The 20,673-nt window shown below is 45.1% G+C and overlaps 1 protein-coding gene across 1 annotated transcript in view; it reads right to left on the bottom strand.

Moving 5' to 3' along the window:
• Positions 1-15,444, bottom strand: part of BSPRY (B-box and SPRY domain containing) — a 33,174-nt gene extending 17,730 nt beyond the window's left edge. The window contains exon 1 of the mRNA XM_077475006.1: positions 14,925-15,444. Coding sequence (XP_077331132.1) covers positions 14,925-15,347 — 423 coding nt within the window. The 5' untranslated portion in view covers positions 15,348-15,444. The remainder of the gene's footprint in view (positions 1-14,924) is intronic.
• Between the last annotated feature and the right edge of the window lie 5,229 nt (positions 15,445-20,673).

Raw genomic sequence — 20,673 nt, forward strand, 5'->3', positions numbered from 1 at the left:
AGGGTTTTCAGAAAAAGATATATAGATTAGGAGATAGAGGTAGGGAGCTCCAAAGGATGGGAGAAGCCCGGGAGAAGTCCTGGAGGTGAGCATGGGAGGAGGTGACAAGGGAGCTAGAGAGCAGTTTGGTTGGTATTTTGAGACCATGTTAGTTATGTAGCTGGGGGCCGAGTTGTGGATGGCTTTGTAAGTTGGTTATCAGAAGTCAGTGAAGGGATTGGCAGAGAGGAGTAGCAAACACTGAACGGTTGGTAAGGTGGATGTGTCTGGCAGCAGCATTCATGATGGACTGAAGGGAGATAGCCTATGTTAAGGTAATCCTATGAGGAGGGAGTTGTAGTAGTCGAGGCAAGAGATGACCAGGGAATAGCAGGGGAGAAAGACATTCGATACATCGTAAAATGTGTTGGCTGTCTTTAGCTGTTTGAGAGACCAAAGATGGTATTATTCTTGAATTTTAATTGCAGGAGGAATAAGGAATGGAAATATCAATGGAAAAAGGAAGGAAAGACAAAAGAAAGAGGGAAAAAAGGAAATTATAAAGGAAAGAGAAAAAAAAAACAAGGGAAGAGGAAAAAAAGGAAAGTATAAAGGAAAGAGGAAAGAAAAAAACAAGGGAAGAGGAAAAAAAGGAAAATAAAGAGGAAAGGAAAAATAAAGAGGAAAGGAAAAATAAAGAGGAAAGGAAAAAGAAGAAAGCTAAAGGAAGGGAAAGAGTAAATAATAATAAAGGGAAAGAGGAAATAAAAGGAGATAGGAAAGGAAAAAAAAGAGGAAGAGATAGTGAAAGGGAAAGAGGAAAAAAAAAGAGGAACGGAAAAAGAAGAAAGCTAAAGGAAGAGAAAGAGTAAAGAAAAATTAAGAGAAAGAGGAAAGAAAAAGAGATAGGAAAGGAAAGAAAAGAGGAAGAGATAGAGGAATGGAAAGAGGAATAGAAAAGTAAGGAAAAAGGAAAGTAAAGAGGAAAGTAAAGAGGAAAGGAAAAGGAAGAGAAAAAGGAAAGTAAAGAGGAAGGGAAAGAGGAAAGTAAAGAATGACGGAAAGAGGATGAAATGAAGAGAAAGGGGGAAAAAACGAGGGAAAGAGGAAATTAAAAGGAAAGGAGAAAAGAAAAGGAAAAGAAAGAGGAAAGGTAAAAATGATAAAAATAAATTTACAAAAAAAAGAGATATGGTAAAGGAAGAGATAGAGGAAAGAAAAAAGAAAGGAGATAGGAAAGGAAAGAACAGAGGAAGAGAGAGATGAATGAAAGAGGAAGCAAAAAGGAAAGAAAAAATAGAAAGTAAAGCGGAATGGAAAGAGGAAAGGAAATAAAATGGAAAGAAAGAGGAAAGGAATGTCTTTGATATAAACGTCTCCGCCCCCTTCTAGACTGTTTTTTTTTCTTTGCTCCATCCCTATAAAAGCTCATGTCTTCTCACCAGGCTGGTTATTCCGGCTACTGTATGATGTGTCGGCCCTTTAGCTTTTGTAGAATAGTTTTTTAAAGGGTGCAGTACCGTTCTTTCTCAGTTTAAAACTTTGCAGGGGGTGGATACAGCTTCACAATCCAGCCACTCCTCCACTCCCTCCGTCTGGAGGACACGTGGGGGTGTTTAGTGAATAGGTGCACACCCAGGTTGCTATCTTGAACAAGCACATTCTTCACATGCCTCTGTTTCCATGGCAGCATGTCCCCAGTTAAAACCCGGAAGCAGAGACAGTGTGATACAAGCAGTGAAATCCTCACTTTTCCCTGTCTGTTATCTACAAGCTCTCCTCTGCCAGATTCCAACACCTCTCCCCTGGGCTTTGATGTTCCTTCCTGTGTCCTCCGAATTCCCTCCCCCTATCCCCTCACCCATTCAAAGTTCATGTCAGCATCTCCTCCAGCCTCCAGCCGATAGGGGAGGGGGGAGAGTCACTGAAAACTTCTATGAACACAGATAACCTCTCTACACACAGCACTGTGTTATATCAGAGGAGGAGACATGGTGAGGAGCATAGTAACCTAAGCCCTGTGTCTGTTCTCTGAAATGGACACAGTGCTATGTGTATAGAACATACCTGTGTACAGTACATAGGAGAGGAGACAGACACCTCCCCCATATCTAAAGTGACCCCCGATATGTCCCCAGAGTCTCCTTTATTGTACATACAAATCATCCCTCTGTCACTTAAAACCAAAGTACCCACCCTCCACCACCACCATCCTTCTGTCACTGATCCCATCCCTACCCCCCCCCCCCCCATATTCCTATACAATCCCATCATCCCCAGTGCCATCACATGCCGTACAGAGCCATCACATGCTCTACAGGGCCATGACATGCCGTACAGTGTCATTACATGCCATACAGTGATATTGCATGCCGTACAGAGCTATCACATGCCATACAGTGACATCACATGCCGTACAGAGTCATCACATGCTGTACAGAGCCATCACATGCCGTACAGTGACATCACACGCTGTACAGTGTCATTACATGCCATACAGAGTCATCACATGCCGTAGAGAGCCATCACATGCCGTACAGTGCCTTCACATGCCGTACAGAACCTTCGCTGTACAGTGCCATCACATGCCGTACAGAGTCATCACATGCCGTATACAGTGCATTGCGAAAGTATTCGGCCCCCTTGAACTTTTCAACCTTTTGACACATTTCAGGCTTCAAACATAAAGATATAAAATTTTTATTTTTTTTGTGAAGAATCACAAACAAGTGGGACACAATTGTGAAGTGGAATGAAATCTATTGGATTTTTGAAACTTTTTTAACTAATAAAAAAATGAAAAGTGGGGCGTGCAAAATTATTCGGCCCCCTTGCGTTAATACTTTGTAGAGCCACCTTTTGCTGCGATTACAGCTGAAAGTCGCTTGGGGTATGTCTCTATCAGTTTTGCACATCGAGAGACTGAAATTCTTGCCCATTCTTCCTTGCAAAACAGTTTGAGCTCAGTGAGGTTGGATGGAGAGCATTTGTGAACAGCAGTTTTCAGCTCTTTCCACAGATTCTCGATTGGATTCAGGTCTGAACTTTGACTTGGCCATTCTAACACCTGGATACGTTTATTTGTGAACCATTCCTTTGTAGATTTTGCTGTATGTTTGGGATCATTGTCTTGTTGGAAGATAAATCTCAGTCCGAGTTTCAGGTCTTTTGCAGACGCCAACAGGTTTTCATCCAGAATGGTCCTGTATTTGGCTGCATCCATCTTCCCCTCAATTTTAACCATCTTCCCTGTCCCTGCTGAAGAAAAGCAGGCCCAAACCATGATGCTGCCACCACCATGTTTGACAGTGGGGATGGTGTGTTGAGGGTGATGAGCTGTGTTGCTTTTACGCCAAACATATCGTTTTGCATTGTGGGCAAAAAGTTTGATTTTGGTTTCATCTGACCAGAGCACCTTCTTCCACATGTTTGGTGTGTCTCCCAGGTGGCTTGTGGCAAATTTTAGACAAGACTTTTTATGGATATCTTTAAGAAATGGCTTTCTTCTTGCCACTCTTCTATAAAGGCCAGATTTGTGCAGTGTACAACTGATTGTTGTCCTATGGACAGACTCTCTCACCTCAGCTGTAGTTCTCTGCAGTTCATCCGGAGTGATCATGGGCCTCTTGGCTGCGTCTCTGATCAGTCTTCTCCTTGTCTGAGCTGAAAGTTTAGAGGGACAGCCAGGTGTTGATAGATTTGCAGTGGTCTGATACTCCTTTCATTTCAAAATGATTGCTTGCACAGTGCTCCTTGGGATGTTTAAAGCTTGGGAAATCTTTTTGTATCCAAATCCAGCTTTAAACTTCTCCACAACAGTATTACGGACCTGCCTGGTGTGTTCCTTGGTCTTCATGATGCTCCCTGCGGTTTCAATAGAACCCTGAGACTATCACAGAGCAGGTGCATTTATACAGAGACTTGATTACACACAGGTGGATTCTATTTATCACCATCAGTCATTTAGGACAACATTGGATCATTCCGAGATCCTCGCTGAACTTCTGGAGTGAGTTTGCTGCACTGAAAGTAAAGGGGCCGAATAATTTTGCACGCACCACTTTTCAGTTTTTTATTTGCTAAAAAAGTTTAAAATATCCAATAGATTTCGTTCCACTTCACAATTGTGTCCCACTTGTTGGTGATTCTTCACAAAAAATTAAAATGTTATATCTTTATGTTTGAAGCCTGAAATGTGGCAAAAGGTTGAAAAGTTCAAGGGGGCCGAATACTTTCGCAAGGCACTGTAGGGTCATCACATGCCATATAGAGTCATCATATGTCGTACAGTGCCATCACATGCCGTACAGTGCCATCACATGTCGCATAGAGCCATCACATGCCGCACAGTGCCATCACATGCCATACAGTGCCATCACATGCCATACATGCAGTGATATATCATCCCGTCATCCCCATCCCCTGTACTCCTATACAGCCCCGTCATCCCCATCTATAGTACTCCTATACAATCCTATCATCCCCATCCCCTATACTCCTATACTGTCCCATCATCGCCATCCCCGTACAGCATGTGATGCCACTGTACAACATGTAATGACACTGTACGGAATGTGATGACTCTGTATGGCATGTGATGGCACTGTACAACATGTGATAACTCTGTACGGCATGTGATGGCACTGTACAACATGTGATGGCACTGTACAGCATGTGATGGCACTGTATGGGATGTGATCCTGTAATACTCTATTTACAATGAAAGGAACATTATTGCTATAGGGGTACTAGGTAATACACCAATTATGGGGGTGCAAAACAGACTTGCCCATACAGGAACAGACTAAGTCCTTTCGAAAGTCCATTCATTTTGAACGTGATAACGTACAAAGGGACTAAAAAAGGAAGTTCAATAGCCAGTAGCCAATAGCTTCCCTTGCCTCGTATTTGGTCTGTCGGACCAGCATACATGATGAACGGTTTTCCTGATAGGAATTGAGTCCGTCAAACAGATTTGAAACATGTTATATTTCTAGGTCCATCTGATTTTTTTTAATGAAAAACGATCGGATTAGCCCACACACGATCGGAATGTCAGACAGACTGATCCCGCCAGACCTAGTCTGCCGGAAAGTCCGGTCGTGTGTACGCGGCATTAGAGATGCCTCTCTTCTCTTTTATACTCTGTTGTGACATGACGCTATATGAATATCAAGTCACAATTTATTTAAAACATTTGTCTTGAAAACACTCTCAAACCAAGTTACTATCAGTCCAAGGTTTTACTGTACACCTATGTAATATGTTATTTCATTCAAACAAGCAATATATATTTTATTGCATTCCTATCATGAGATTTTTATTTGCTCTCGGTTGAATATTTACACGTTATAACGAGATTGTCAGTAAATCAGTATTTGTGGAACTGGTCAACCAAATAATCACTTTGGATTCTTATTAACATCAACCTTTGAACTTTGAAATGACAGAAATTTTCTTTTTTTTTTGTAGCTTATTACATGAAATAGATACCCACTAAACCACCAAGAGGAGACTTGTACAGTAACCCAACTCCCTAAGTGTTCCTTGGTATGGACAATGGGAGCCAAGAATTTTCGGGAGGTTATAAAGAGAGCATTGTGCGGGGCGTAGAGGTAGAGAATGCTGTATTGTGATCTTCCTCTACAATCCAGAATCTTTTTCCTCCACGCTGAGTGTTTATCGGGTTGGACAGGATCATTTCAACATTCCAAAATGAAATATCAAGTCTCATCTGAGACATGCACACCGCAACCAAAATCTCTGCTGCTCCATGTATGCAACAGGCAATAATGGGAAATTAGAGCATATTCTCACCAAACACCTGCTTTGTGTTCTAATTAGGTCTTGTTCACACAGGCGTACTATACTGTACATAGCTCCCAACTGTCCCTGATTTCGAGGGACTGTCCCTGATATGGAGCAAAGTCCCTCTGTCCCTTTCTCCTCCTCATTTGTCCCTCATTTTGGTCTGATCCATATAGTTGTATATAAAATGCACTTTTTATCGTTTAAAAAGTGTTTCCCAGCGCTAAACCTTTCATCCAAATTCTAAATTGCTGCATTTGTACATTTTAAAAAGCCAATATAAATAAATAGTACTGGTAAAAAAAAGCCCTTGTGGATTTAATTATTATTTTTTTTTTTTACCGCTTCAGCCCGGAAGATTTGGCTGCTGTGTTGCTTTAACTGACAATTGCGAGGTCATGCGACGCTGCACCCAACCAATGATGTCATTTTTTTCCCCACAAATAGAGCTTTCTTTTGGTGGTATTTGATCATCTCTGCGTTGTTTTTTTTGCACTATTAACAAAAAAAAGAACGACAATTTTGAAAAAAAAAACACAATATTTTGTACTTTCTGCTATAATAAATACCCCCATTTAAAAAAAAAAAAAGTTTTTTTTTTTTTCTCAGTTCAGGCCGATATGTATTCTTCTACATATTTTTGGTACTAAAAATCAAAATAAGCGTATATTGATTGGTTTGCGCAAAAGTTATAGCGTGTACAAAATAGCGGATAGATTTATAGCATTTTTATTACTTTTTTTTTTTTTTTTTTTTACTAGTAATGGCGGCGATCTGCGATTTTTTTATTGGGACTGCGACATTATGGCGGACACATCAGACACTTTTGACACATTTTTGAGACCATTGGCATTTATACAGCGATCAGTGCTATAAAAATGCACTGATTACTGTAAAAATGTCACTGGCAGGGAAGGGGTTAACACTAGGGGTGATCAAGGGGTTAACTGTGTTCTCTCTCTGTGTTCTAACTGAAGGGGGGATGGGACTGTGTAGGGGAGATGAGAGATCGCTGTTCATACTTTGTATAAACACACGATCAGTCTCTTCTCCCCTCAGAGAACCGGGATCTCTGTGTTTACACACACAGATCCTGTTTCTCGGTGAGTCACAAGCGATCACGGGAGCCTGGCGGTCATCTCGCCCACTGGACACTTGCATGGGCTTTGGCGGCAAGCAGCGGGCGTGCGCGCGCCCCTAGTGGCCACAGGGCGAAGCGACGTACTATAACGTTGTTTCGCCCAGCCATGCCATTCTGCCGCAGCGGCGGCTGGTCGGCAAGTGCTTAATTCTCCTTTAAGAAGGTGTGACAGGAGGCGTGTCCTATGCCTACATACGTTTGCTAGTAGGTGTCCCTCATTCCCATCCCAAAATGTTGGGAGGTATGCAGTATACACCCAATGCAAGGGCCATGGTTGCCTGCACAGGTTGTTCCGTGCATCCCTGTGCAGAAAGTCCCATTGATGTCTATTGGGACACAGTGACTGCACAGACACAGCCGCTGCTCCCAATGTGACATCAGTGTAGGTGGAAGTGAATGGAACCGAACATACATTGTCTGCATTTTGGGTCTTGCACCCGCACCCGCACCTCCACAGATGTTACATTGGGAGCAGCAACTGTTTTCATGCAGCCAGTGTCGCAATAGACTTTAATGGGACTGCCCGCACAAGGATGCACAGGACACTTGTGCATCCCCGTGCGAGTATACATGGCCCTTGCATGGGTGTACACTGTAGTATGCCTGTGTGAACCAGGCCTTGCAGTGTGTACCTTAACAACTTAACCTCTGGAAGATTTACCCCCCCTCATAAACAGGCCATTTTTTTCGCTATGGCACTGCGTTACTTTAACTAACAATTGCGCGATCATGCGACGATGTACCCAAATAAAATTTCTGTCTGTTTTTCCCACAAATAGAGATTTCTTTTGGTGGTTTTTCATCATATCTGCATTTTTTTTTTTGGGCTGTAAACAAAAAAAAAAAGGCTAAAGCCCCGTACACACGACCGGACTTTTCAACATCCAAAGTCTGACGGAATGATTCCAGCAGACTATTCGATCGTGTGTGGGCTGCAACGGACTTTTGATTCGCAAAAGTCTGACAGACTTTAGAAATGGAACATGCTTCAAATTTTTCTGCCAGAACTCTGCCGGACCCAGAAATCCGCTCGTGTGTGTGCTAGTCTGACGGACTAAAACCGACGCTAGGGCAGCTATTGGCTACTGGCTATGAACTTCCTTATTCGAGTCCAGTCGTACGTCATCACGTTCCAATCCGTCGGAGTTTGGTGTGATTGTGTGTGGCCAAGTCCGTTCATTCGGAAAGTCCGTCAGAACTCTGTCAGAACTCCGGCAGAACTCCTTCGAAAGTCTGTCGGACATAAGTCTGGTCGTGTGTACGCAGCATAACAATTTTGAAATAAAAAACTATTTTTACTTTCTGCTATCAAACATATCTAATAAAAAAAAAAAAAAAAAAATCAAATTTCTTCATCAATTTAGGCCAATATGTATTCTGCTACATATTTTTGGTAAAAAAAACAAAAAAACGCAACAAGCGTTTATTGATTGGATTGCGCAAAAGTTATAGCGTCTACAGACTATGAGATATATTTATGCAATTTTTTTTTTCCCTAGTAATGGTGGCCATCAGCAACTTATAGCGGGACTGCGATATCAGGCGGGCATTCAGACACACTGACACTTTTTTGGCACCAGTGATACAAATGCCCTGTACACACGGTCGGAAATTCCGGCGAAAAAGGTCTGATCGGATTATATTGTCGGAAAATCATATCATGTGTGGGCTCTATCGGACTTTTTCCGTCGAAATTCCGACTGAAAAAATTTGAGAGCAGGATCTAAAATTTTCCGACAAAAAAATCAGATGGGACTTTTTCCGATTGTTTGTAGAGCATTCCGACAGACAAAATGGCGCGCAAGCTCAGATCAAATTACGAGACCAAAGCTATTGGCTACTAGCCTCTACGTCGTCCCATCGTACGCAACGAACGTCACCACGTTCTGAACGATCGGATTTTCCGACAACTTTGTCCGACTGCGTGTATGCAAGACAAGTTTGGCACTAAAACTATCGGAAAAAATCAAACGGATTTTGTTGTCGGAATGTCCAACCCTGTGTGTACAGGGCATTATACGGTGATCCGTGCTAAAACAATATGCACTGTCACTGTACTAATAACACTGGCTGGGAAGAGGCTAACATCAAGGGCGATTAAAGGATTAACTGTGTGGGAAGGAATTGATTCATGTTCCTGCTTTACCTTTACCTTGACTTTACCTTTGTACCTGAGCGGCACCAAAATTTTGACCTTTTCCAGAGTTGCTGAAACATGAGGCGTGGCAGTTTAAATGGTTCTATTGCCAGCAATGGGATGTGATTTTCTCATGCGATGAACTGTCAAATCGCATACAAAATCACACTGGTGTGAACCAGGTCTTAGGCAGCTAATAGATGAGTAGCTTTTTTTTTTCATTCAAACAAGGGGTTTAACACAAAAACTGACCCCAAATCACATATCTACACATTCGATGTGGATGGGGGAATCCTCCCTGCTGTGTCTTTGTATTCTGACAGTGGGGAGACTTCCCAGCCATCACAATACACTGATCAGCTCTGCAGACTAGTTTTACATTCAGTACATTACATCCATACAAATGTAATGAAATGATGTTATAGTGTGATTACTACATGATGACAGAAGATGTGCAGGAACCATTCAAGGAACAGAAAGGAAATACAAATAAATATGTGTCAGTTACATGCGTGTCATTGCACGTGGACACCCAGAAAACACAAACACCTGCTTTACTACACGTGGATAGATGTGATCTTTACACGGCACACTATTCCTCCATACATAGTGAGAGCGGGGAGAGGAAGAACACACTGGATCATATGCCTGAGGAAAAGGGACTGTGAATATTTAAGTGATTGTAAACGATCACCTTGTAAAACAAGCCATTCAACTTAAAATAGAAATGATAGGCAAAACTTTTTTGTAGGGCTGTGGAAATTAACGATTATTTCCTCGATTAATCGTTAATTTTTGTTGATCGATCAAAATTCTTTTGACTGATAGGCTGCCTGCCCTGGGGCTGCTTTGGGCCAAGCTGTGGCTGCAGCGCTCCGCTCCCTCCTCCTCCTCCTCCACTATATGTCATACACAGTCTGCGGGCATCTCCCGCTGTGCGTCTCTGAGCTGAGTGTGAAAACTTTGGCCGCACTGTGAGAAAAGTTCAGCCCTCCTCCTAGATCCTCCTCCTAGATCAGCTTGTGTGATAGACTGTGTAATCCAGGCACAGGCACTGACTACAGTGAGGCTGCGATTATGGGCACTGTGAGACTGCATTATAGGCATGGTGAAACTGCATTATGGGCATGGTAAGGCTGCCATTTTAGGCACGTCGAGGCTGCGATTGTGGGCATGGTGAGGCTGCGATTACGGGCACGGTGAGATAGCATTATGGGAATGGTGAGGCTGCGATTATGGGCACGATGAGGCTGCGCTTATAGGCACGGTGAGTCTGAGATTATGGGCACGGTGAGACTGCATTATAGGCACGGTAAGGCTGCGATTATGGGCACGGTGAGGCTGAGTTTATGACGTGTGCCGTCCTAGCCATGCCCCGCTATGTCCGGCTTCGGCCGTTGCCATAACAACGATGCAAAATCGGCTAAAAGTAGTTAGATCTGTATGTGCGTTATAATTGATCGAAATTAGTTGATTAATCGAGTAAAAGAAAAATCTATTAATCGAACATGAAAATTGTGGGCACGGTGAGACAGCAATATGGGCATGGTGAGGCTGCGATTATAGGCACAACAAGGCTGCGATTATGGGCACAGTGAGATAGCATTATGGGCACGGTGAGGCTGCGATTATGGGCACAGTGAGGCTGCGATTATGGGCACGGTAAGTCTGAAATTATGGGCACGGTGAGACTGCATTATGGGCACGGTAAGGCTGCGATTATGGGCATGGTGAGGCTGAGTTTATGACGTGTGCCATCCTAGCCATGCCCCGCTATAACGCCACGTGCACACGACCGGACTTTTCGAGGGACAAGGTCCGACAGACTTTCAACGGAGTTCTGACGGGCTTTCCGAATGAACGGACTTGGCCACACACAATCACACCAAAGTCCGACGGATTTTAACATGATGACGTACGACTGGACTAGAATAAGGAAGTTCATAGCCAGTAGCCAATAGCTGCCCTCGCGTTGGTTTTTGTCCGTCAGACTAGCGTACACACGAGCGGATTTCTCAGTAGGAACTGGGTCCGGCGGAGTTCTGTCGGAAAAATTTGAAACATGTTCCATTTCTAAAGTCTGTCAGACTTTTGAAAATCAAAAGTCCGCTGCAGCCCACACACGATCGAATGGTCTCCCGGAATTGTTCTGTCGGACTTTTGATGTTGAAAAGTCTGGTCGTGTGTATGCGGCATTAGAGTTCAAAACAAGTTAAAAAGTTTCCCTACCTGTCATTATGTCCCTAATACTAAGGCAACTCATAAAACACTGAGCCCTCCCCCTTTCCCCAAACCTAAAATGCTTCCCTAAAGTCAGCCTTTTCTAATCATTTTTACCCCAGAGGAACTTTTGAAATGTTTTTCAAGAAAACATTATTATTTCTACAGTTGGCAGTACATTGGTGTGATCACTAATGCTGCGTACACATGACCGGACTTTTCGAGGGACTAGGACCGACAGACTTTCAGGCCGGGTTCACACTATAGCGATGCGGGAACGCCGCGAATCCGCTGCGTTTACCCGCATCGCACACCTCCCGCCGGCAGTTCACACTGCCCTATGCGGACGGCTGGGAGTGTCAATGTTATGTTAATGACACCCCCAGATCCGTCGGCATATCGCAGTGCGATCTGCCGACTCGCACAGGAATCGGATCGCATGGTGTGAACCCCCATGCGATCCGATTCTGTTGCGGACCCAAAAAAGGGTCCCGTGCGAGTTTGCTGCGGGAGCGCTGCGAATTCAGCCATACTATCTGTATGGCTGAACTCGCATCGCTACGGAGATCGGATGTGATTTGCTGTGCGAATCACATCCGGATCTCCCCCCGCAGCGGTGTGAACCGGGCCTCAACGGAGTTCTGACGGAGTTCTGACAGAGTTCTGACGGACTTTCCGAATGAACGGACTTGGCCACACACAATCACACCAAAGTCCGACGGATTTGAACGTGATGACGTACGACTGGACTAGAATAAGGAAGTTCATAGCCAGTAGCCAATAGCTGCCCTCGCGTCGGTTTTTGTCCGTCGGACTAGCATACACACGAGCGGATTTCTCAGTAGGAACTGGGTACGGCGGAGTTCTGTCGGAAAAATTTGAAACATGTTCCATTTCTAAAGTCTGTCAGACTTTTGCAAATCAAAAGTCCGCTGCAGCCCACACACGATCGAATGGTTTGCTGGAATCATTCCGTCGGACTTTTGATGTTCAAAAGTCCGGTCGTGTGTACACGGCATAAGACCCCTTTCACACTGGGGCCGTCCGAGCGTCAACAGTCTGCCTAAAAAACTGACAGATGGACCTGAATGATCCGCCTGTGTAAAAGGGGCCTAATGCCTAATACACACAATCGGAATTTTGGTCGGAAAAAGCTCCGATAGTTTTCCCAATGGAATTCCAACGGAATTCCGCTCAAGCTGTCTTGCCTACACATGGTCACACCAAATTCCAACCGTCAAAAACGCAATGACTTACAACACGTATGGCGGGACTAGAAAAAGAAAGTCAATACCCAGTAGCCAATAGCTTCAGTCTCGTAGTTGAATCTGAGCATGCGTGAGTTTTTACACGTCGGAATTGCATACACACGATCGGAATTTCCGATTTTTTCCGTCTGGAAAATTGAGAACATGCACTCACATTTTTGCTGGCGGGACTTCAGCCAGCTAAATTCCGATGGAGCATATACACAGTCTAATTTTTCGATGAAAAGCTCTCATCGGTCTTTTGCTGGTCGAAATTCCGATCGTGTGTACGCTGCATTAGAGTCGCCACTGTTAGAATAGAGATTACAGGGAGATGTTCCACTTGCTGCTGTGACAGCTGTCAAAGGTGGGACTTTGTCTCACTTCCTTCTGTGTCTCTCGGACAGAGGCAAATCTCCCAAAACCCAACAGATGATCAAACCCTCACATTCTATCTAAAGCCCAGTACACGCTATAAGAAAATCGAACGAACGATCATCCAGTTTTCCTAGCAAGTCTAAACAGAAGCCGGTTATCAGCACACCTTTCCTCATGTTGACAGCATGAGGAGAGGAGAGGAGAGGAGAAGAAAGCCAATAACCGGCATCCCTAAAAGAGACATGTACACTGATAATCAGTGCAGTCCCAACAGTGCCCACCAGTGCTGTCAATCAGTGTCATGTCAAATAGTGTCCCCCGTCAGATAGTGTCTGCTTTGTACTGGGCTTGCGCAGTACACATGACAAGTAGATTCTGAAAATATCCGAAGATGAACAGCGCCTGCACCGTGAGTCCAGGTTTAAGCCCCACCATCCAAGTGGACATAGAGTTAGAATAAAAAGAGCCGAGCAAAGCGAGGCTGTGTCCGAAGCGTGGCGAGCGATGTGTGGCGAGCGAAGCGAGCCCGCGAGGGGCCCTCTACCTATGTGCAGCCCCATGTCCACTTGGATGGTGGGGCTTGCACCTGGACTCATGGCGCAGGCGCCGTTCATCTTCAGAGATTTTCCGAATCTCCTTGTGCTTAGTACTGCGCAAGCGCTTCACCTGCGCAGTACACGGAGGACACTATTCAATAGGTGGACATTTTTGGACAGAACACCGCCTACCAGTGCCCATCAGTACCGCCCATCAGCGCCACCTATATGTGCCTCCTCATCAGTGCCCACCACTACCACCTCATCAGTGCAGCCTATCAGTGCCCACCAGTGAAGAAAAAAAATTACCCATTTGCCCAATTTTATAACAAAAAGTTTGCTGGGTTTTTTTTTTTCAGTCTTTAATCATGTATTCAGCAAAAAAAAAAAAACAGTGGTGATACTCTATTTGTGTGAAAAAAAAAGATAAAAAAATTGTTTTGGTACAGTGTGGCATGACCGTGCAATTGTCATTCAAAAGCCCCATACACACTCATCAGATTTTCTGATTATTTTTGTCTTCAGATTTACCAAAACCATGTAGTAGAAGGGCCTTCCTGATTGCATACACATTGAAACGCCTAAGGTTTGACCTCATATTATATGGTTTTGGTAAATCTGAAGGAAAAAATCAGCAGAAAATCTGAAAAAGTGTGTATGGAGCTAAAGGGGGTGAAAATGCCCAGTAGGCAAGTGGTTAAACGTAAATTGTTCATTCTGTTTACGTACAAGAAATTTTCATTTGGAAAGTCTGAATCAGATGTCGAAAAATTGTGTACTCACTCTACGAAAATCGAACGATCGCTCCTTGCACTGAATTTTTCTTGCGATTTTCTCATAGTGTGTACCCCAGTCCAGAAAGAAACAACTGGCTGGAGTTCCACTTTAGCTTTTAACCACAAACACTTATCACCCCCTCTCATAGTACTCTTATCATTAGCCTGTGGTTCAGCACAGTGCGAAATCCTCACCCACAACCGTGCCAGCACCCTGGCACTCAAAGCGATTGACAAGCAGTAACGCAGGGAAATCGGCAAGTGCTGTTACCATGGGTATTTGCCAATGACAACAGCAAAGCCACCATTTCCTGGTGAAGTGACGTGTTTAGGCTTTGCATTCAGGCGTGTGACATTTCTGGTAGGGCAATTATCTACAGAACAAGGTAAAAAGTGCTTGTGGAAAAAAAAAAAAAACACACCCACAGTTCATCAACACCCCCTCCCCACCTGGCACCCCTCCCCTTGCCTCCTAGAATAAAATGAAACCTGGCACACTTGAATGATGATGCATAGGAGATCTATTTATTTCTCCCTCTCTGCTGCAGTGAGTCAGAGAGATTTCCCTGCAGTCTGATCTTTGCGGCACTGCTCCATCACCCTCCCTCCAGTCCAGGGGGATGCTATGCTTTAAACCTTTAATGGCCAGGGTAACCCCCCACCAGGCTGGTGAACACCTATGCAATGCAGATCTGCACTCACCCTGAGCTGTGCTGCCCTCTCCTCCACTGGCTTGGTCTTGTGTGATTGGCATGTGCCATGGGACTTGCACTCCTGGCAGATCAGCTTGTGTTCCTGGCAGCAGAAGAGGCTCAGCTGGTCCCCATGGTCCCTGCAGGTGTCTGGCATGGAGGACTGGGCACTGGAGGACTTTTCTCTTGGCACCTGCAGCTTGTAGGGTGGTGGTGGCTCTCCAAAGGCGTTCTCTCCTAGATCAATGGTCTCTTCTGCCCCAGAGGAGTCCAAGGATAAGGTTGCCACCTGCTCATTAGGGATCCACTCCTCAGCAAAGGGGGACTTGGGGTCCTTGTCTGCAGGGTACAGGCTGCCCATCTGCCCTGTGCCAGTCCAGGAGTGGGAGCCTGTGATCACCCAGAGTTGGGGCACTGAGTCCGGCTGGGACATGGCAGGAGGAGACAGCTGCTGGAAGAAGACGATCTGGATGGGATTTCCTCCTGTCTGCTCTCTGCACCTGTCCCCAGGTACGAGCCCGCCCCCTGGGAGGAGCCCCGAGGAGCTGTCACAGTCAGAGGTCGCTTCAAAGTTAGCAGAGGAAGGGTTGGGGGCGGTCCCTCCCTGAGGATGGTGACAGGTCCTCACTGCCCATTGACTGATTGCATGATGATCGCAGCCAGGCAACCAGTCATTGTATAGAGATAGGCATGGCCCCGCCCTCAGAATGGGGGACTACAGAGCCCAGCAGGATCAGACTAGGAAGGTCTCTGGGGAAATCAAAAGAACTACATATCCCAGATGAACAATTTTACAAGCCATGCGTTTATCTTTATAGTCAGCGTATGCCCCTCCTGGTGCTGTAGAACTACAAATCCCAGCACATCCAGGCTAGGCAAGCGATGTACCTGCATAACCAAGCAGGATCACACTAAGAAACTGAGATCTCACTAGATACATCACCTTCTCCAGGTTCTAAAAGAACTACATATCCCAGAAGAACAGCCTTTACAAGCCACGTATTTCTCTTATGCCCTGTACACAGGGTCGGAAATTCCAATGGAAAAGGTCCGATCGGATTATATTGTCGGAAAATCCGATTGTGTGGGCTCTATCTGAGTTTTTCCATCGGAAATCCCGATGGAAAAAGTTTGAGAGCAGGATCCATAATTTTCCGACACAACAAAATCCGATCAGACTTTTTTTTTTATGGTTTGTAGAGAATTCCGACAGACTCACATGCTCAGATTAAATTAAAGCGGTAGTAAACCCGCAAATTTTTTTTTTTTTTTTTTAAACCTGCAAAGCAAAAGGCATAATGAGCTAGTATGCACCGCATACTAGCTCATTATGAAATACTTACCTTAGAACGAGGCCCCGACATCTGGCCCGATACACGCCGAGTGAGCTGACATGCTCCCTCTGCGTTTCTTCCGGGTATCACGGCTCCGGCGCTGTGAGTGGCCGGAGCCGCAATATCGTCACTCCCGCGCATGTGCACGGGAGATTTCAGTCCGGCCGCTGCCGGATTTTCACGGCGAGAACCCCCTTGTGCGCATGCGCCGCTGCAGTCAGCGGCGCATACCGAGGGGAATATCTCCTAAACCATACAGGTTTAGGAGATATTTTTTTTACCTATAGGTAAGCTTTATTATAGGCTTTCCTGTAGGTAAAAGTTAAAAAATTGAGCATACAACCACTTTAAAGCGGAGGTCCACCCTAAAGTGGACCTCCGCTCATCGGAACCCCCCCCCCCCTCCGGCGCCACAATTGGCACCTTTTAGGGGGGAGGGGGGTGCAGATACCTGTACAGTACAGGTATTCTGCACCCACTTCCGGGATAGCTCTCTGCGGAAAGGGGCGTAGATTGCGCCCCTTTCTGCAAGTGCCCGCCCCTTTCCGCAAGTGCCCCGCTGCCTGCTGGGAAACACACAGATCCCAGAGGCAGCGGGGACCATCCTTATTGCGCAGCGCGATTCGCGCATGCGCAGTAGGGAACCGGGAAATGAAGCCGAAAAGCTCCATTTCCTGATTCCCATACCCAAGATGGCGGCGGCAGCACCCGACAAGACGATCTAGAGATCGGCTTCGGGTGCCGACATCGCGGGCGCGCTGGACAGGTAAGTGTCACTATTTTAAAAGTCAGCAGCTGCAGTATTTGTAGCTGCTGGCTTTTAAAAAAAAAAAAAACGCGGAGTCCCGGCGGACTCCCGCTTTAAGAGACCAAAGCTATTGGCTACTAGCCTCTAGCCTCTATGTAGTCCCGTCGTACGCAACGAACGTCACCGCATCGGATTTTCCAAACAACTTTGTCTGACTGTGTGTACGCAACACACGTTTCGGCCAAAATCTTTTGTGGTCGGAATGTCCGACCATGTATACAAGGCATTAGTAGTCAGACTATTGCCCTGTACACACGGTCGGACATTCCGACGACAAAATCCGTCGGACGGATTTATGCCCAAACTTGTCCTGCATACACACGGTTGAACAAAATTGTTGGAAAATCTGATTGCTCAGAACGAGCATGTGTGGCACTTTGCCGGTTGGAATCGTCTACACGCGATCGGAATTTAAACGATCGGATTTTGTTGTCTGAAAATTTTAGATCCAGATCTCATACTTTGTGTGTCAGAAATTCCAATGGAAAAAGTCCGATGGAGCCCACATACGATCGGATTTTCCAACAATGCGATCCGATCGCACATTTTCCGTCGGAAAGTCCGACCGTGTGTACAGGGCATATGCCTTTCCTGGTGCCGTAGAACTACATATCCCAGCACACCCAGGCTAGGCAATGTATGCCTTTTATTAGGCATTGGGTTCTTCTAGAACTGCATATTCAGAATGTAGAAACTAAGCAAACTTTGTATCTCCCTGTATGTCTTCAACTACTGTAGAACTACATATCTCAGCATGGCCAGGCTAGAAAATCTATGTCTCTTATCATATGTCTTTCCCGCTGCTGCAGAATCACATATGCCAGCTGTTCCAGAATAAGCAACCTATCTATTTCCCTGATTGTCTCCAGCTGTCGAAGAACTACATATTCCAGAATAACCTTTATAACAACATACACTATAGTGTCAAAAGTATTGGGACACCTGCCTTTACACACACGTGAACTTTAATGGCATCCCAGTCCGTAGGGTTCAATATCATACCTCCCAACCTTTTGAGATGGGAATGAGGAAGGGACACCTATCAGCAAAAGTATGCAGGCATTGGACACAACCCATGGCCACTCCCCCTTAAAGGAGAATTGTACGAAAAAACAAGATTGGTTAAAACCACAAGTGCTTTTTTGCCACTATTATTCCTTTATGTTGGCTTTTGAAATTTACAAATGCAGCAATTTAGAATTGGATGAAAGGTTTAGCACTGGCAAACACATTTTGATAGATAAAAAGTGCATTTTATATACATCTATATAGATCAGACCAAAATGAGGGACAGATGAGGAGGAAAGAGGGACAGAGGGACATTGCTCCAAATCAGGGACAGTTGGGATCTATGCAATATTGTGTTGGCCCATCCTTTGCAGCTATAACAGCTTCAACTCCTCTGGGAAGGCTGTCCACAAGGTTTAGGAGTGTGTCTATGGGAATGTTTGACCATTCTTCCAGATGCGCATTTGTGAGGTCAGGCACTGTTGGACAAGAAGGCCTGGCTCGCAGTCTCTGCTCTAATTCATCCCAAAGGTGTTGAGGTCAGGACCCTGTGCAGGCTAGTCAAGTTCCTCCACCCCAAACTCACTCATCCATGTCTTTATGGACTTTGTTCATGTGTGTGTTTAAAGGCAGGCATCCCAATACTTTTGTTAATACAGTGCCTTGCAAAAGTATTCGGCCCCCTTGAACTTTTCAACCTTTTGCCACATTTCAGGCTTCAAACATAAAGATATAAAAAAATTTTTTTTTTTTGTGAAGAATCACCAACAAGTGGGACACAATTGTGAAGTGGAACGAAATCTATTGGATAATTTAAACTTTTTTAGCAAATAAAAAACTGAAAAGTGGTGCGTGCAAAATTATTCGGCCCCTTTACTTTCAGTGCAGCAAACTGACTCCAGAAGTTCAGCGAGGATCTCTGAATGATCCAATGTTGTCCTAAATGACTGATGGTGATAAATAGAATCCACCTGTGTGTAATCAAGTCTCTGTATAAATGCACCTGCTCTGTGATAGTCTCAGGGTTCTGTTGAAAGCGCAGAGAGCATCATGAAGACCAAGGAACACACCAGGCAGGTCCGTAATACTGTTGTGGAGAAGTTTAAAGCCGGATTTGGATACAAAAAGATTTCCCAAGCTTTAAACATCCCAAGGAGCACTGTGCAAGCGATCATTTTGAAATGGAAAGAGTATCAGACCACTGCAAATCTACCAAGACCTGGCCGTCCCTCTAAACTTTCAGCTCAGACAAGGAGAAGACTGATCAGAGATGCAGCCAAGAGGCCCATGATCACTCTGGATGAACTGCAGAGAACTACAGCTGAGGTGGGAGAGTCTGTCCATAGGACAACAATCAGTTGTACACTGCACAAATCTGGCCTTTATGGAAGAGTGGCAAGAAGAAAGCCATTTCTCAGAGATATCCATAAAAAGTCTCGTCTAAAGCTTGCCACAAGCCACCTGGGAGACACACCAAACATGTGGAAGAAGGTACTCTGGTCAGAGGAAAACCAAAATCGAACTTTTTGCCCACAATGCAAAACGATATGTTTGGCGTAAAAGCAACACAGCTCATCACCCTCAACACACCATCCCCACTGTCAAACATGGTGGTGGCAGCATCATGCTTTGGGCCTGCTTTTCTTCAGCAGGGACAGGGAAGATGGTTAAAATTGAGGGGAAGATGGATGCAGCCAAATACAGGACCATTCTGGATGAAAACCTGTTGGAGTCTGCAAAAGACCTGAAACTGGGACGGAGATTTATCTTCCAACAAGACAATGATCCCAAACATACAGCAAAATCTACAAAGGAATGGTTCACAAATAAACGTATCCAGGTGTTAGAATGGCCAAGTCAAAGTCCAGACCTGAATCCAATCGAGAATCTGTGGAAAAAGCTGAAAACTGCTGTTCACAAACGCTCTCCATCCAACCTCACTGAGCTCGAGCTGTTTTTACATGGGGTTTAATTTTTGACGCAAAGCTGAAGCAAAGCAAAAGCAGGTGAAGAGGTTTGAAGCAGAGAAATAGCTCACTCCTGTGATGGTGAACTGGAACAGCTAGGCTTCTCTTAGCAACAACCTTAGCAACGTCCTATAATTTTTCCAGTCATGAGGTATGTAAATGGCCTATACCTATAGCAAGGGCTTAGGCCGCGTACACACGGGCGGATTGTCTGCCCAACTAAGTTCGTCAGACAATCCGACAGACAGTCCGTCCAAATTTTGAATGAACGGACTTGACCACACACGATGAACAGACAGTCCGCTGAAAACTTGCGCGATGACGTGTACAGCACGTACGACGGGACTAGAAAAACGACGCCCAATACACTGCAATGCAACCTTCGGCCGTGTAAATCCTTTCTGAGCATGCGCCATACTTAGTCCGTCCAACTTGCCTACACACGAGCGGACTGTCCGCTGAAACCAAGTTTGGACGGACAAAACCAAGTTTCAGCGGACAAAATTACGGAAATTCCGAAAAGACAAAGTCCGTCAGACTGTCCGCTGAAAAAGTCCGCTGAAGCCCACACACAAGCGGATTGTCCGCTGAAACACGGTTCAGCGGACTAAGTTGGGCAGACAATCCGCCCGTGTGTACGCG

The sequence above is a fragment of the Lithobates pipiens genome, unplaced genomic scaffold, assembly GCF_037356315.1.
Source record: "Lithobates pipiens isolate NorthernLeopardFrog02 unplaced genomic scaffold, aLitPip1_a1.2 Scaffold_1, whole genome shotgun sequence".
Taxonomy (NCBI): Eukaryota; Metazoa; Chordata; class Amphibia; order Anura; family Ranidae; genus Lithobates; species Lithobates pipiens.